Consider the following 15310-nt stretch of genomic DNA (forward strand, 5'->3'; position numbering starts at 1 on the left):
CAACCATCATGAATTATACTATTATAACAATCATATAAACAAATACCACAAATTTCATGAACACATTAAGGAAACCAAATATAACAACATGACAGTTACTAAATCAACAAGTCTGAGCAGTTCTTGTTATAATCTGTTTTCAAGGGATTCGAGAAGAGAACAGTCAAGCAAATTTAGTATCTTTATACTAAAACCAAGAAAATACCTGCATTTTGCCAAATCTTTCCCTTCAACTGAACAGGAGTATATAATGAGAAATTTGGTAAAAGTATAGCTAATGATGACTTTAAAGGGGCATGAGGGACTTTCTTGGTCTGGATGGCAATTAAATGGATGTACACTTTATGTAAAAATGTACTGAGCTATACACTTAATATGCATACACTACACATATGAAAGCTATGTCAGTAAAAAAAAAACAGCAAAAACAACCATATGTATATAGGTTAAAACTTCTAATAAGCAGTATAGACCAAAAAAATGAGCTTTGCAATATTTTTGAACAGTTTATTAAGTTTGATTCTCCTGCTTTTTCCTTCTATCTGCTTTCGATTAGCCACAAAAAGCACTGCAATAGACAGGGAGAAAAAGGCCCCAAAAGCATTTTACTGCAAAAAGAGTTTCATTCTAAACATACCTGCTAAATAAATAAGTTAAAAAACCAACAAGTTATTTTTCTACTAGAATAATAAACACATAACTTTCTACACAGAAGCTTATAAACAAGTAAGCAAACCAAAAAGTACCATTTCGTGGCATCATTCTAAGAATTTAAACTTTAAAAAAAGAAAAGTTTTTTGAATATGCATAGAGTAGTCATTTGCTCACAATCTCAAAGTGTTTCCTTTTTCTCTCCTTAACAAGCCTCTCATTTTGTTCAAATGTTGGACATATATCTTTTGATTTATGAAGGGAGGACCCAGACTCTAATCTAGGTGTGTGCCCTCATTCTGGTCAATGAATGTACAGGGGAGTCTATTGGAAGGCTCTGGGGAAAGACCTCCCTGTGTCTGAGACGATGATGACCAAGGACAACTCTGCCCCAGACTGTCACCTGCTTCTTCACTTTTCAACAGGATCATAATTGAAGCTGCTGTCTGTGCTCATTCTGCGACTCTGAGAGAAAACCAAAAGGCCTGGGAAAATTCCAACCCAGAGCCCTAATAATGTTTAGCTGCTGAACAAATGCTACACAACCAGCTCCTATTTCTTTAAGTCACTTAATTAGTTGAGTTTTATTACTTGGTGACAAAAGCAATCTTAACGGATACAATGTATGGTTATATTTTTATCCTTCATGCTTTTCTGAACTGTTTCAAGCTTATCCCCGTAAATATAATGGGGTGGTTACTGTTCACATGTGAAACAGTAAGGGACTGAAAATATAAACCACAGTACATACAAATAAAATGCAGTTTTCAGGATGTTCACTGCAGGAAACACTTAATAGTATTAACATTCATGATACAGTCAGTGAAGAGAGTCAAGTGCCAAAGAGCAAGCACGCTAAAATCTCTGTTTAAAAACTTTTTTTTTATTATGACATTATAGATGATTTTATTTTCTTCTTGCAGCTTTCCTTCATCTGCTAACTTTCTAAAAATAAACATTTAGAAAAGGAAAAAATTAAGAAAAAAATGGTATCTGCACACACTTAGCAGTGAAGTTTTCCTTAATAGATCTGCACACACTAAAATGCTCCAGTTTATCTTCTCTTTGAGAAGGAACAAAGGAAAGTCCAGGTACAATTATAAACATCAGAAAACAAAAATTACTTCTAACTAAAGGCAATCAGGCAAGGCCACCTCCTCCATGAAAGCTTGCCATCTCTCTCTCTAGCTGGAAACATTTATTTTCTCCTCGGAAATCATTAGCCCCTTTTCTGTACCATTTCTATGACAACTATTACTTTGCACCTTTTACTTATATTTCCTTGGTAATATAACTTCAGTTACTTATAGATATCTACTATGAAATTGAAATGGCAACCCACTCCAATATTGTTGCCTGGAAAAGCCCATGGACAGAAGAGCCTGATGGGCTACCGTTCATGCGGTCGCAAAGAGTTGGACATGACTGAGCATGCATGAAATTGCAAACCCTTTGAGGGTAAGAGGTGGAGAGGGTGAGACCCACTCCACATCCCAGATAAGCAAAATGCCTTAAATACCATCAGGCACTAAAACGTCTTAAGGAAGGTAAGTGACAGAAAGAGAGGAGTATAAGCGACAGTTTAAAAAATGGGGGGGTGGGGGGTGGGGAAATGCAGAATAGAAGATGGAAAGGAGACGGGCAGCAGTGGCATGAAGGAAAGAACGGTGCCAGTGACTATGATAGTGCCCCAGTGTTCAAGGAGCTCACGGTCTAGCACTGAAGACATTTATAAACCACTATGACTACGTGCAGTGAGAGCTATATAATGAAACATGTACAAGAAACACGGTATCTTTGTATTGATAATCTCTCTACCAATATACAAAAAGTCCAACTTACTTCTTCATTTCAGCTTTCCTAAAGGATAACAATAATTACATCAATAATTTCTTTTGTTATAAACAGTATAAAACTAAAACACCAAAATCCAAGTAGCACAATAGCTTCTGACATCTGCCCTTTTTAATACAAGAGTTAATATTTTAAGGAAAACCAAATCAGTCAGATGTGCTATGCATTTAGGTGCAGACATGAGTCAAATATATTCAAGATGGGACTCCCTCCCTAAAACAAGTAGGGCTGAGACAGGATAGGGGCAGGACACAAGCTTTGAAAGAATGACACAGCCCAAGGAAATGACATAAAATGATTAGAACCAACTAGGTCCAAAATAGCCTACTTCTCTTAGACCTTGGGCCTTAGTACACACTCATCGAAATACATCAGCAAGGGAAGAAGGAGAGGGTGAAAAGGATGGGGAAATTGGGATGACACCTATTTACTATACTACAATTAGCTAGTGAGCACCCTTTCATGAATCAAGCCTTGGCAGAGGGACTTGCATAACTCAGTGAAGCTACCGAGTCATGCTGCTGTGCAGGGCCGCCTAAGACGGATGGGTCATGTTGAAGAGTTCAGACAAAAGTGATCCACTGGAGGAAATGGCAAAGCACTCCAGTATTCTCGCCTTGAGAATCCCATAAACACTATGATAAGGCAAAAAGATATGACACCAGAAGCTGAGCCCCCCTAGGTCGGAAGGTGTCCAATATGCTAATGGGGAAGAGTGGGGAGGCAATCACTAATATAGCTCCAGAAAGAATGAAGCAGCTGGGCCAAAGTGGAAACGATGCTCAGATGTGGATGCATCTGTAAAAGTAAAGTCCAGTGCTGTAAAGAACCATATGCATAGGAATCTGGAATGTTAAATCCATGAATCAAGGCAGACTGGATGTAGCCAAGCAGGAGATGGCAAGAGTGAACATCAACATCTTAGGAATCAGTGAACTAAAATGGATGGGAATGGGTGAATTTAATTCAGTTACATTATATTTACTACTGTGGGCAAGAATCCCTAAGAAATGAAGTAGCCCTCGCTCAACAAGAGTCTGAAATGCAGAACTTGGGTGCAATCTCAAAAATAAGAGAATGATTTCAGCTCATTTCCAAGGCAAATCATTCAACATCACAGTAATTCAAGTCTATATCCCAACCACTAATGTCAAAGAAGCTGAAATTGACTGCTTCTATGAAGATCTATAAGACCTTCTAGAACTAACATCAAAAAAGGATGTCCTTTTCATCACAGGTGATTGGAATGCAAAAGTAGGAAGTCAAGAGAAACCTGGAATAAGGCAAGTTTGGCCATGAAGTATAAAATGAAGCAGGACAAAGGTTAACAAGAGTTTTTTCCAGTAATCATGTACAGATGTGAGAGTTGGAATATAAAGAAGGCTGAGCACTGAAGAACTGATGCTTTTGAATTGTGGTGCTGGAGAAGACTCTTGAGATTCCTTTGGACAGCAAGATCAAACCAGTCAATTCTAAATGAAATCAACCCTGAATATTCATTGGAAGGACTGATGCTGAAGCTCCAATACTTTGGCCACTTGTTGCAAAGACTGGACTCACTGAAAAACACCCTGATGCTGGGAGATTGAAGGCAAAAGGAGAAGGGGACGGCAGAGGATGAGATTAGACAGCATCACCGACTCAAGGAACATGAACTTGAGCAAGCTCAAAGAGATAATGGAAGACAGAGGAGCCTGGTGTGCTGCAGTCCATGGGGTCACAAAGAGTCAGACACAACTTAGTGATTGAAAAACAACAGTGGGAACCTGCTGTATCGCACACGGAGCTCAGCTCAGTGCTCTGTGATGACATACAGGGGTGGGATGAGTTGAGGGGGGGAAAGTCCAAGTAGAAGGGGATATATATATATATATATAGCTGATACACTTTGTTTTACAGCAGAAACTAATACAATAATGTAAAGCTATTATACTTCAATAAAAAAAAAAAAAAACACATCAGCAAGCTAAATGACACACCCACAGGTGCCATGACAGGTTCAAGGCCGATCATAAGGGTCAAAAAGTAGGCAGTGGCCCAGTTCCTGGAAATTCCCACCCATTCCCCAAAATGGCTGGAATACTCCTCCCACTCATTAGCCTATGAACCTGGGACTTCCCAGGTGGCTCAGAAGGTGAAGCGTCTGCCTATAATGCAGGAGACCTGGGTTCGATCCCTGGGTTGGGAAGATCCCCTGGAGAAGGAAATGGCAACCCACTCCAGTACTCTTGCCTGGAAAATCCCATGGATGGAGGAGCCTGGTAGGCTATAGTCTATAGGGTCGCAGAGTCAGACACGACTGAGTGACTTCACTATCACTATAGGGTTAAGTGATAGGAAACTACTTAACCCTATAAAGCCTGACAACACCATACCCTGGGCTTCTCTTACCTTCTGAGATGGTCCACACTCTATCTGTGCAGTGTGTTTCCTGCCTGAATAACCCTTCTTTCGCTTTACCAAGACCCCTCTTGAATTCTTTCCTGTGTGAAGCCATGAACCCACACTTGGCAACTGTCCCAGGGACTTGGATGTGACCTGGGATGTGACCATCCTCTCGTGCCCCACTCTCTTTCCTGCAACAGGGCAAGTCTAATGGACACAATGCCAAGAGTATAGTTACCAAAGGTGGCTAGCCACTGCTGTCCTTTCGTCAGCCCTACCAAAAAATAAAAAGTAAAAGGTGTGGCTGTTCAAAAGTTTGTTGCAAAATCATAGGCTTACTCCCCAGGGTAATCTGCCAATATTTTGTCAGTATGAAGAAAGTTCAGGTTTAATTAAGAATACAAAAAGTGCAGCCATATTTAAGAACTAAGCCATTTCATTCCACAAAGAGACTGAGATGTTTCCAATACAGACACTGTGAAGGTAAATAAGTACAAGTTCCTAAGGGCATTCACAACTATTTTGATCAAAACTACCCCAGGCAATGAGCATGTGGTATGTGCTCAGCAACAAAGTACTTAATTAATGTGAAAATTCTGTGTAATAGTAATAAACAATGATCAGTAAACAAATCAAAAAATTATCAGCAAGATAAACCCGAACATCAACTGACTCTAACAGACAAGAGAACACCTGAGACCACCATCAGGAGGAAGGAAAAAAGCAAAACAGAATAGCACAGGTTCCTACCTGGTTGCTTGGATCCAGGCCAGCATAAGAATTTCTTGAACTACAACCAACTGGGGGTGTGGCCTCTCGAATGAACTCAGCCATTTCAATTCCCCCACCAGGATCACTGTGGGGGGGAGAAAAAAAGAGAGAAAGAGAGTAATTGTTCTTATTCTGACACCAATTGTTTTCTTTTAGTTTGTTTACTAAGTTATACTTTTTTTCTGTAAAACTAAGAGGTTCAAGTATTTAATACAGCAAATAGAAAAAAATTATTCTTCCTCTGTAAGTCCAATAATTTGAATTATTTTATAACCACATCACTATTCCAAAATATTTAAAACTCTCTCCCAATTTCTCTACATCCACTCAGTATTAGAAACTGGCCTTGATTATAATTGCTGCTACTGCTAAGTCACTTCAGTCGTGTCCAACTCTGTGCGACCCCATAGACGGCAGCCCACCAGGCTCCCCTGTCCCTGGGATTCTCCAGGCAAGAACACTGGAGTGGGTTGCCATTTCCTTCTCCAATGCATGAAAGTGAAAAGTGAAAGTGAGGTCGCTCAGTCGTGTCCGACTCTTAGCGACCCCATGGACTGCAGCCCACCAGGCTCCTCCATCCATGGGATTTTCCAGGCAAGCGTACTGGAGTGGGGGGCCATCACCTTCTCCAAACAACAGGCATTAGAAAGACATAAGAGAAAAGTACTAAGTTCAAATAACTGAGAAGTCCACTTAAAATACTTAAAGATAATGGCATCCCAAAATAAGGAAACAAGATTATGACAGATTTCAAAGCACTTAAGACCATTTTATAATAAGGTTCCTCTAGAACACACTTTTAGAATAATCCAGGCCTAATTATTATCGTAATTATCATAATCTTATCTTTTGCCCCAAGTTTTTTATTCACTCTACCTGATATTCAGTCTATGAATTTTTTAGCTATCATTACCAAGGATAAAAGCTCTAATATATATACTGAATATTATTGTGGACATAGGTTATTTTACCATTTGGCATCTAATTCAACCTCCTTGTTAACAAAAAGAAAAAGCAATCCCAAATTCTTCTGGTGAATCACCTCAACCCAAGCTCTCTTATGGCTGGGGTAATGCTGACCCCACTCTCAGGGTTAAAGGGAAGCTCTACTGGCCAAAGTCAGTCAGCATATCCCAATCTCTTGGTCTAAACAATCAGTAGTTCCAGAGTAAGCACATGACCCAACTCAGGTCAGAAGCACTTTACTATTGAGAGAAGAAACTTCTTTGTATCTGCTTGTCTTAAATGCTGAGAAGAAGAGTCACGGAGCTGCTGTAGCCATTTTACAACCGTAAGGGGAGAACCTGTCTGAGGAACCAACTAAAAGAAAAGCACAGCCTCGTAAAGGGAACCAGTCATGAAGTTACTTGAAATTCTGCACACTGCCACATCTGATGACATCCTTTAGACAGAGACTTTTCACTATTGTGAGCCATAAATTACCTTAACCCTGTTTAGGTGGGATATTCCATCAACTGTAATCAAAAGATACAGGCAAATAGAACCTGCTTACAAGTACACCTTCCATTTACGCATTTATCACTAAAGCTGTTTGAATTCTAGTGTGTTTTTTTTAATTAATGGTCTAATAATCATCGTGTCCCTGTTCGCTTACGGGGTCCCTAAGTCTAGGCCACTGACCTCAGTTGGCTAATTAATGTCCAACAATGGAAATCAGCTTTCTAACTTGTTGTTAGTCGCTCAGTAGTGTCCGACTCTTTCCGACCCCATAGACTGTGACCTGCCCGGCTCCTCTGTCCATGGGATTCCCCAGGCAACAATACTGGAGTGGGTTGCCAGTTCCTTCTCCAGAGGATCTTCCCAACCCAGGGATTGAACCTGCGTCTTCTGAATTGCAGGCAGATTCTTTACTGTCTGAGTTACCCATCTATAAAAACAAGATATAATGGAACTCAGATATGAATATGAAGGCAGACTCTGTGTACAAATGTCCATGTGTGAGAAAACTGGAACATGTTCAAGTGTGCTGGACATTTGGTGTTAAGTCACACAGGCTATCTAGGCCAGAATGAGAAATACTTTTCTAATTTGGCAAAATCTTAAGTGAGTATATACAAGCAGTTATCACCCACTGAGCGAGTGATGAGTGATAACCAGCAATATTACTGCTAACTCCACTGGAAAGCATCCTCTAATTCAGACTGCAAAGAATCAGAAGATGGTAAGCACGGTGAAAACCAAGGAACAAAATGTTCGATACCACAGAAAGGACAGACAGCCCTCATCTTCCCTAGTACCTATGCAACAGCTGTAATGATACGTAATTCACATATCATACAATTCATCCACTGAAACTGTGCAATTTGATCATTTTTAATATATTCACAAAGTGAACGTGGTGAGGCATCCATCCCACAGCCAATTTTAAAACATCTTCATCATCTCAAAAGCAAACCCATTTAGCTATTGGCCCACCTCCCTCCTCCCATCAGCCCTCAGCAGCCACTAATCTTTTGTAACTGGCTTCTTTTACTTAGCACAATGTTTTCAAGGTTCATACATGTTGTAGTATGTATCAGTGCTTTGTATCTTTCTCTGGCCAAATATTCCATCATAAAGATAGAACACATTTTGTTTATTCAATCATCAGTTGATGAATAATCTTTCTTAGTTCTATATATCACTTTTGAGAGCAAGTTCAAATGATTACAATCAGAACATAAAATCAATAACAAAGCAAAATTTACTAAATATTTAATATATTCTAGTCACAGGGCACATGTTTTATTTGCATTTTCTCATGAAACATTCCCCTAAATTTTATGCTGTAAACACTATCATCCTCATTACACAGATAAAAAAACTGAAAGGTGTAAAAACTTCCCTAAGTTCTCAGAGGAATATACAACGTAAGCCAAGTCAATGGTACATGGAATTCAGGTGGGAAGGGAGGACACAAATAATACTTACTCAGCACTTGACAGTGTATTATCATATCTGTTCTTTCTGCTTTTTTCCTTACACATGAGAATGTAGGTACTCATAATCAGTAAGGACTGATATAAGATTTGAACACCAGGTCTAAGTCTAAAGGCCACAGTCTAAGATATCAATAATGCCTTTTAACAAATAGGCACTGAAGTTCTCTTTCCAGTTCAAAACCAAAAATAAACTCCATTATCTACAGAAGGTTTCTTAACATCAGCACGATTGACATTTCAGGCCACGTAGTCTCAGCTGCTAGGAACCGTCTTGTGCATTGTCAGGATGGTTAGCAGCATCCCTGACTTCTATGCACCAGATGCTGGTGGTATTTCTCCCTGTGATGACCAAAAGCGTCTCCAAATATTGCCAAGTATCTCCTGTGGCGGAGGGTCATCTCCAGTGGAGAAAAATAATCTAGATCTAATGCTCAATGATCAACACTGAGTGGAAGGAGGTACTTAGGGAGAAAAAAAGATGAAAGAAAAAACAAATAGTTCTTTTTATAGAAAAAAACTAAATCCTCCTGCAAACTTGCTGTACCTTTCTCTTCTTTACAAATTAAGAAGCACAACTTTTAGTCAGTTAACAGTGTTCTAATATATAAACTGACTGAGTAAGAATTTTCTTTACTAGTAAGGCTTGCAGATTTTCGGCAATGGTGATTTCAGCATGTACCTGGAAAGTAAGTAGTTTACAATTCCCACAGAAGCAAAGTGGTCTACTGCGGTAAGCGGTAGACCGAACTGACCAAACTCAGGAAATCGCTATGTTTACGACTTAATTTCCTCATCTGTTAAAAAAAAAAAAACAGGTACAGGGGAAAGAGGAAAGTAGACAGGGTCTAATCTGAATTATAAAGAAGAGTCACAAATAAATTTGTTGATAACTAATATCATTAACAGCTCAAGCTTTAACTAGAACTTCACAGCACCACCTCAGTAAATCTAATCAAGACCACAAGGATGTTCATAAAAGCATGAATAGAGAAATACAAAGTCCCTAAAGAGAATAAATCTTCAGAAAATTTAGCCTAAAACTCATCTGTGCACATTTTAAATGGTTCCTTAATTTACAATATTGCAAGCATCGCTGCACAAGAAACAGAAAAAAAGATATGTTCTGCCTTCACATATTCACATTCTAAAATTCAACGTGCTCATTTCCTCTCCTGAAACGTTAAAAATGTAATACATACATAAATGACGTTGACTCTTTCTTTAAGATCAGGATTTAAGATCATTATTTCTGAGCTGCCACACCACAGCCAATGGCAACCAGAAGCAGCAGCAGTCTTTCCTACTGCAGTTGTTCATCCATGCAACAAACTGACAGCTCTAATGTACCAAGCACGGTGAGAGGCTCTGAAAATAAGTGCATTTGTTTTCCTATTCATTTCTGTTCCTCAGAACAGAGATTTGTAAGTGGGAGAGTGAGGGAAAGGAGATGTCAAAAGCAAATTCTGCAAAAAAGATCTTATTTAACGGTAATGCTTCAAGACACTCTCTTTCAGATTAAAGAAAGACAAAGATGTACACCAATACTATTTTAATTTAACCATATGTTAGAAGTTATAGTCAATGAAAAGTTAAAGAAGAAGAATAAGTCATAGAAAGGAAGAAATAAAACTGTCATCATTCACAGCAAATCAAGAAATAACCTATAAAATTTTACCATTAAAAGGGAGTTTAATAATGTTGCTGGAAACAAAGTAAACTACTACATTTAAACAAAAAGTAATTAGAAAAAGTTGATAGAATTTAATAAAAGCTATGAAAGCCTTTTAATGGAGAAATGATAAATCTTTACTGAGAGACATTAAAGAAGACTAAATAAATGGAAAGATACAATATTGTAAGGCTATCGAATCTCAGCAGAGGAATCTACATATCCAATGTAATGCTAATAAAAACTCTAAGTCCTTGTAGACTTTGCCTAGCAGACTCTACAGTTTGTATCAAAGATCAAGAGTAGCAAAGTCACTCTTGAAAAAAAACAAGGTACAAGGTTTGCCCCACTAGTTATCAAAAGTCTTGTTACAAAGCTATAGCAATTATGATTGTGTAGTAACTACATAGGCATAAACTATATTAACAGAACAGAATAGAGCCCAGAAACATACCCACCATATGTGAAAACAATTTATGATAAAGTGAGTCCCACAGGTCAAAAAGGAAAAGACAGTCTTATAACAAATACTGATTAAGCCAGTTATATATAAAGAAAAACAAACCCTAAAATCCATACCTGACAACAGAACATAATAATTTCCAGTACAACTGAAATGTGAAAACAAAGAAACATGGAATTTTAAAAAGACAATCTCTGAGAGTATTTTTTGATATCTGGGTAGAAAATAATTTCTTAAATAATGAAAAAACATTAATTACCAAAAAAAAAATCAATAAACTATAAATTTAAGAAATGTGTGATAATCATAAGAAATCTTAGGAAAAGCAAAATGACAAGCTATAAACTGGAAAAAGACATCTGTAGTGTATATAATCAACAAAGGGGTAATATAATGAATATATATTTTTAAATTTTATTTATTTTTAATTGAAGGATAATTGCTTTACAATATTGTATTGGTTTCTGCCATACATCAACGTGAATCAGCCATAGGTATACATAAGTCCCCTCTCTCTTGAACTCCTTCTTAACAACAAAAGAGAACCCCAAAGAAAAATGAAACAAGAAATAAACAGGCACTGGGAAGAACAGAAAGCTTAAATGGATCATATATGTGAGGTAAGACGGTCTGTCTCACTAGTAATCAGAAAGGTTAACTATTGATAGAAGTCAAAATAAGACACATCTAACACTCAGCTGTTAAAATGGAAAACTAGTAAAACTTACAAAAACAACAACAAAATCAAATATTGAGGATATGAAACAATAAGGACTTTCACACATAAACTGGTATTATTGTTTTGGTAAACAGCTTGGAATTACCTAATAAAACTGAATGTGAAAATGCCCTGTGAACCAGCTTACGAATATTAGATATACACATGTGGCCAAAGAAACATATGATAATGTGTTATCTGAGCAAGAAACCTAGACACAATCTGAATGACTATCAACAGGAAAACGGATAAGCTGTAGTCTACTCCAACAGCAGGAGACTATACAAGAGCAAACACAAATAACAGCCGGAAGCATCAACGTACGTAAGTCTACAAAATACGAAATTCTGCACAAAAAAAGCCCTTCATAGAGAAATACAAACAGTATGACTGTCTTTAGGATATCTTAGGCAGACAAAATTAAGTAATAATAGGTTTAGGACTATCCTAAAGGAGATCAGTCTTGGGTGTTCACTGGAAGGACTGATGCTGAAGCTGAAACTCCAATACTTTGGCCACGTCATGCAAAGAGTTGACTCACTGGAAAAGACCCTGATGCTGGGAGGGACTGGGGGCAGGAGGAGAAGGGGACGACAGAGGATGAGATGGCTGGATGGCATCACCAACTCGATGGACATGAGTTTGGGTAAACTCTAGGAGTTGGTGATGGACAGGGAGGCCTGGTGTGCTGCCATTCATTGGGTCACAAAGAGTCGGACACGACTGAGCGACTGAACTGAACTGACAAAGACTGTATAACAGTAAACCAATGGAATTATTAATAAAATATTTAAAAATAAAGATCACTCCCGAAAAGAAAAGGGTAGAATGAAATGAGAAAGACTTGAATTTGTATAATGTCCTATTACTTAAGCTGTGCGGTGGTTAAGTATTCACTTGGTTACTATTCTCACATATACTTGATACATTGTTTGAAATATATATTTAACAATAAATCTTTTTGAAAACTAAAAGAAAATAGAAAAGATAAGTAAAATAAGCACTAAGAATATATACAATTATCCAGAATTAATCATATACAACTTATACAGAACTAATAAGAGCTAGCAATTACTACATTGTTCCATGTATCAGAAATTGTTCTAAGTGCTTTGCATATATGACCTCATTTAGTCTCATAATCCTAAAAGATGATACTGTGAAAGTGCTGTACTCAATGTCAGTAACTTTGGAAAACTCAGCAGTGGCCACAGGACTGGAAAAGGTCAGTTTTCATTCCAATCCCAAAGAAAGGCAATGCCAAAGAATGCTCAAACTACTGTACAATTGCACTCATCTCACACGTTAGTAAAGTAATGCTCAAAATTCTCCAAGCCGGGCTTCAGCAATCTGTGAACCGTGAACTTCCAGATGTTCAAGCTGGTAGAAAAGGCAGAGGAACCTGAGATCAAATCGCCAATGTCTGCTGGATCACTGAAAAAGCAAGAGAATTCCAGAAAAACATCTATTTCTGCTTTGACTATATCAAAGCCTTTGACTGTGTGGATCACAATAAACTGTGGAATTCTGAAAGAGATGGGCATACCATACCACCTGACCTGACTCTTGAGAAACCTGTATGCAGGTCAGGAAGCAACAATTATAACTGGACATCGAACAACAGACTGGTTCCAAATAGGAAAAGGAATACGTCAAGGCTGGATACTGTCACCCTGCTTACTTAACTTCTATGCAGAGTACATCATGAGAAACGCTGGGCTGGAGGAAGCACAAGCTGGAATCAAGATTGGCGGGAGAAATATCAAGAACCTCAGATAAATAGATGACATGACCCTTGTGGCAGAAAGTGAAGATGAACTAAAAAGCCATTGATCAAAGTGAAAGAGGAGAGTGAACAAGTTGGCTTAAAGCTCCACATTCAGAAAACGAAGATCATGGCATCCAGTCCCATCACTTCATGGCAAATACATGGGTAACAGTGGAAACAGCGGCTGACTTTATTTTCTTGGGCTCCAAAATCACTGCAGATGGTGAATGCAGCCATGAAATTAAAAGATGCTTACTCCTTGGAACGAAAGTTATGACCAACCTAGATAGCATATTAAAAAGTAGAGACATTACTTTGTCAACAAAGGTCCGTCTAGTCAAGGCTATGGTTTTTCCAGTAGTCATGTATGGATGTGAGAGTTGGATGGTGAAGAAAGCTGAGCACCGAAGAATTGATGCTTTTGAACTGTGGTGTTGAAGAAGATTCTTCAGAGTCCCTCGGACTGCAAGGAGATCCAACCAGTCCATCCGAAAGGAGATCAGTCCTGGTGTTCATTGGAAGGACTGATGTTGAAGCTGAAACTCCAGTACTTTGGCCACCTCATGCGAAGAGCTGACTCATCTGAAAAGGCCCTGATGCTGGGAAAGATTGAGGGCAGAAGAAGGGAATGACATCACTGACTCACTGGACATGAATTTGGGTAAACTCCAGGAGTTGGTGATGGACAGGAAAGCGTGGCGTGCTGTGGTTCACGGGGTTGCAAAGAGTCAGACACGACTGAGGGACTGAACTGAACTGAACTGAATCCTAGAGATAGTACTATTATTTGTCTCATCATCCAGATGAGGAAGCCAAGGCATAAAAGCTTAACTCCCCCAAGGTCATACTATCAGGAACTTATCAAGCCCCTGGCAGATTAAGAGCAGAATCTACATTCTCTTTGCTTACCCACTAAATGGGGGTATGCATTTCATAACAGAAATAGAATACACTTAAGAACTATGTAGAATCCACTAAAAGATTTATGCACATACACCATATACATATACAAGGGAGTCCCTTGGACAGCAAGGAGAACAAACCAGTCAATTCTAAAGGAAATCAGTCCTGAAAATTCATTGCAAAGACTGATGCTGAAGCTAAGCTCCAATATTTTGGTCAGATGATGTGAACAGCCAACTCACTGGAAAAATCCGACGTTGGGAAAGATTAAAGGCAAAAGGAGAAGAGGGCATTAGAAGATGAGATGGCTGGATGGCATCACTGATGCAGTGGACATGAATTTGGGCAAACTCTGGGAGATGGTGAGAGACAGGGAGGCCTGGCGTGCTGCAGTCCATCAAAAAGCCAGACAAGACTAAGTGACTGTACAACGACCACACAACGTCTCTGAGTGAGGCTTTCTATTTTAAAAGCTGAGTTCCCTCCAAATTTAATACAATTATCATCAAAATTCTACTGAGATTTTCTGGAGGATGAGCAGACAAGGGAACATCTCACAAAAAACTAAGCATACACATGAGAATAACTAAGATAATATTAAAATAGTGACGAGCAATTCACACTGCTAAGTATTAAGCATGTTAGAAAGCCAGTGTATTCTAAGCAAAGGGAGAGATCAACGGGGCAGAAAACAGAGCCCAGAAAAGGACATAATGATGCATTATTCATTCAATGTTGTTGGTCCTAACAAATCTGAAAAAAAAGTTAGAAATGTTCTTCAGATTGACTACAAGTAAAAAATAAAAGATAAAATGGTAAAAACACTGAAAGTACACACAGATGAAAATTTACATAATTTGGGGAAAGAAAAATCTTACAAAACTTGATATCAAAGACAGAACTAATAAACTTGCATAGAACAGAACAGATCATAAAAAAATTAATTGTGGCATATAAATATATAAATAAAATGCCATAAAGTGAGGAAAAGTATTCGACATAAAAGATAAGTTGATATCCTTCATAAGTATCTTCTCCAAACCAACAGTAAAAAATTAACCACTGATAGAAAAACATACAACTCACAAAATAACAAATTTAAATGGAACAACATAAGAAAAATGCCTCCATTTCACTAGTAATCTGAAAACTGAAAAAATTAAACAATGAGATATTGACCAGCTTG

At 38.2% G+C, this 15310-nt stretch overlaps 1 protein-coding gene across 5 annotated transcripts in view; it reads right to left on the minus strand.

Annotated features, from left to right (window-relative positions):
* PCNX1 (pecanex homolog 1 (Drosophila)) overlaps positions 1–15310 on the minus strand; it is a 181163-nt gene that overhangs the window by 134674 nt on the left and 31179 nt on the right. For all 5 annotated transcript variants that reach the window (XM_018054011.1, XM_018054014.1, XM_018054012.1 and 2 more), the window contains exon 3: positions 5641–5746. In XM_018054011.1, coding sequence (XP_017909500.1) covers positions 5641–5746 — 106 coding nt within the window. The remainder of the gene's footprint in view (positions 1–5640; positions 5747–15310) is intronic.

Source organism: Capra hircus, chromosome 10 (genome assembly GCF_001704415.2).
Source record: "Capra hircus breed San Clemente chromosome 10, ASM170441v1, whole genome shotgun sequence".
Classification (NCBI taxonomy): Eukaryota; Metazoa; Chordata; class Mammalia; order Artiodactyla; family Bovidae; genus Capra; species Capra hircus.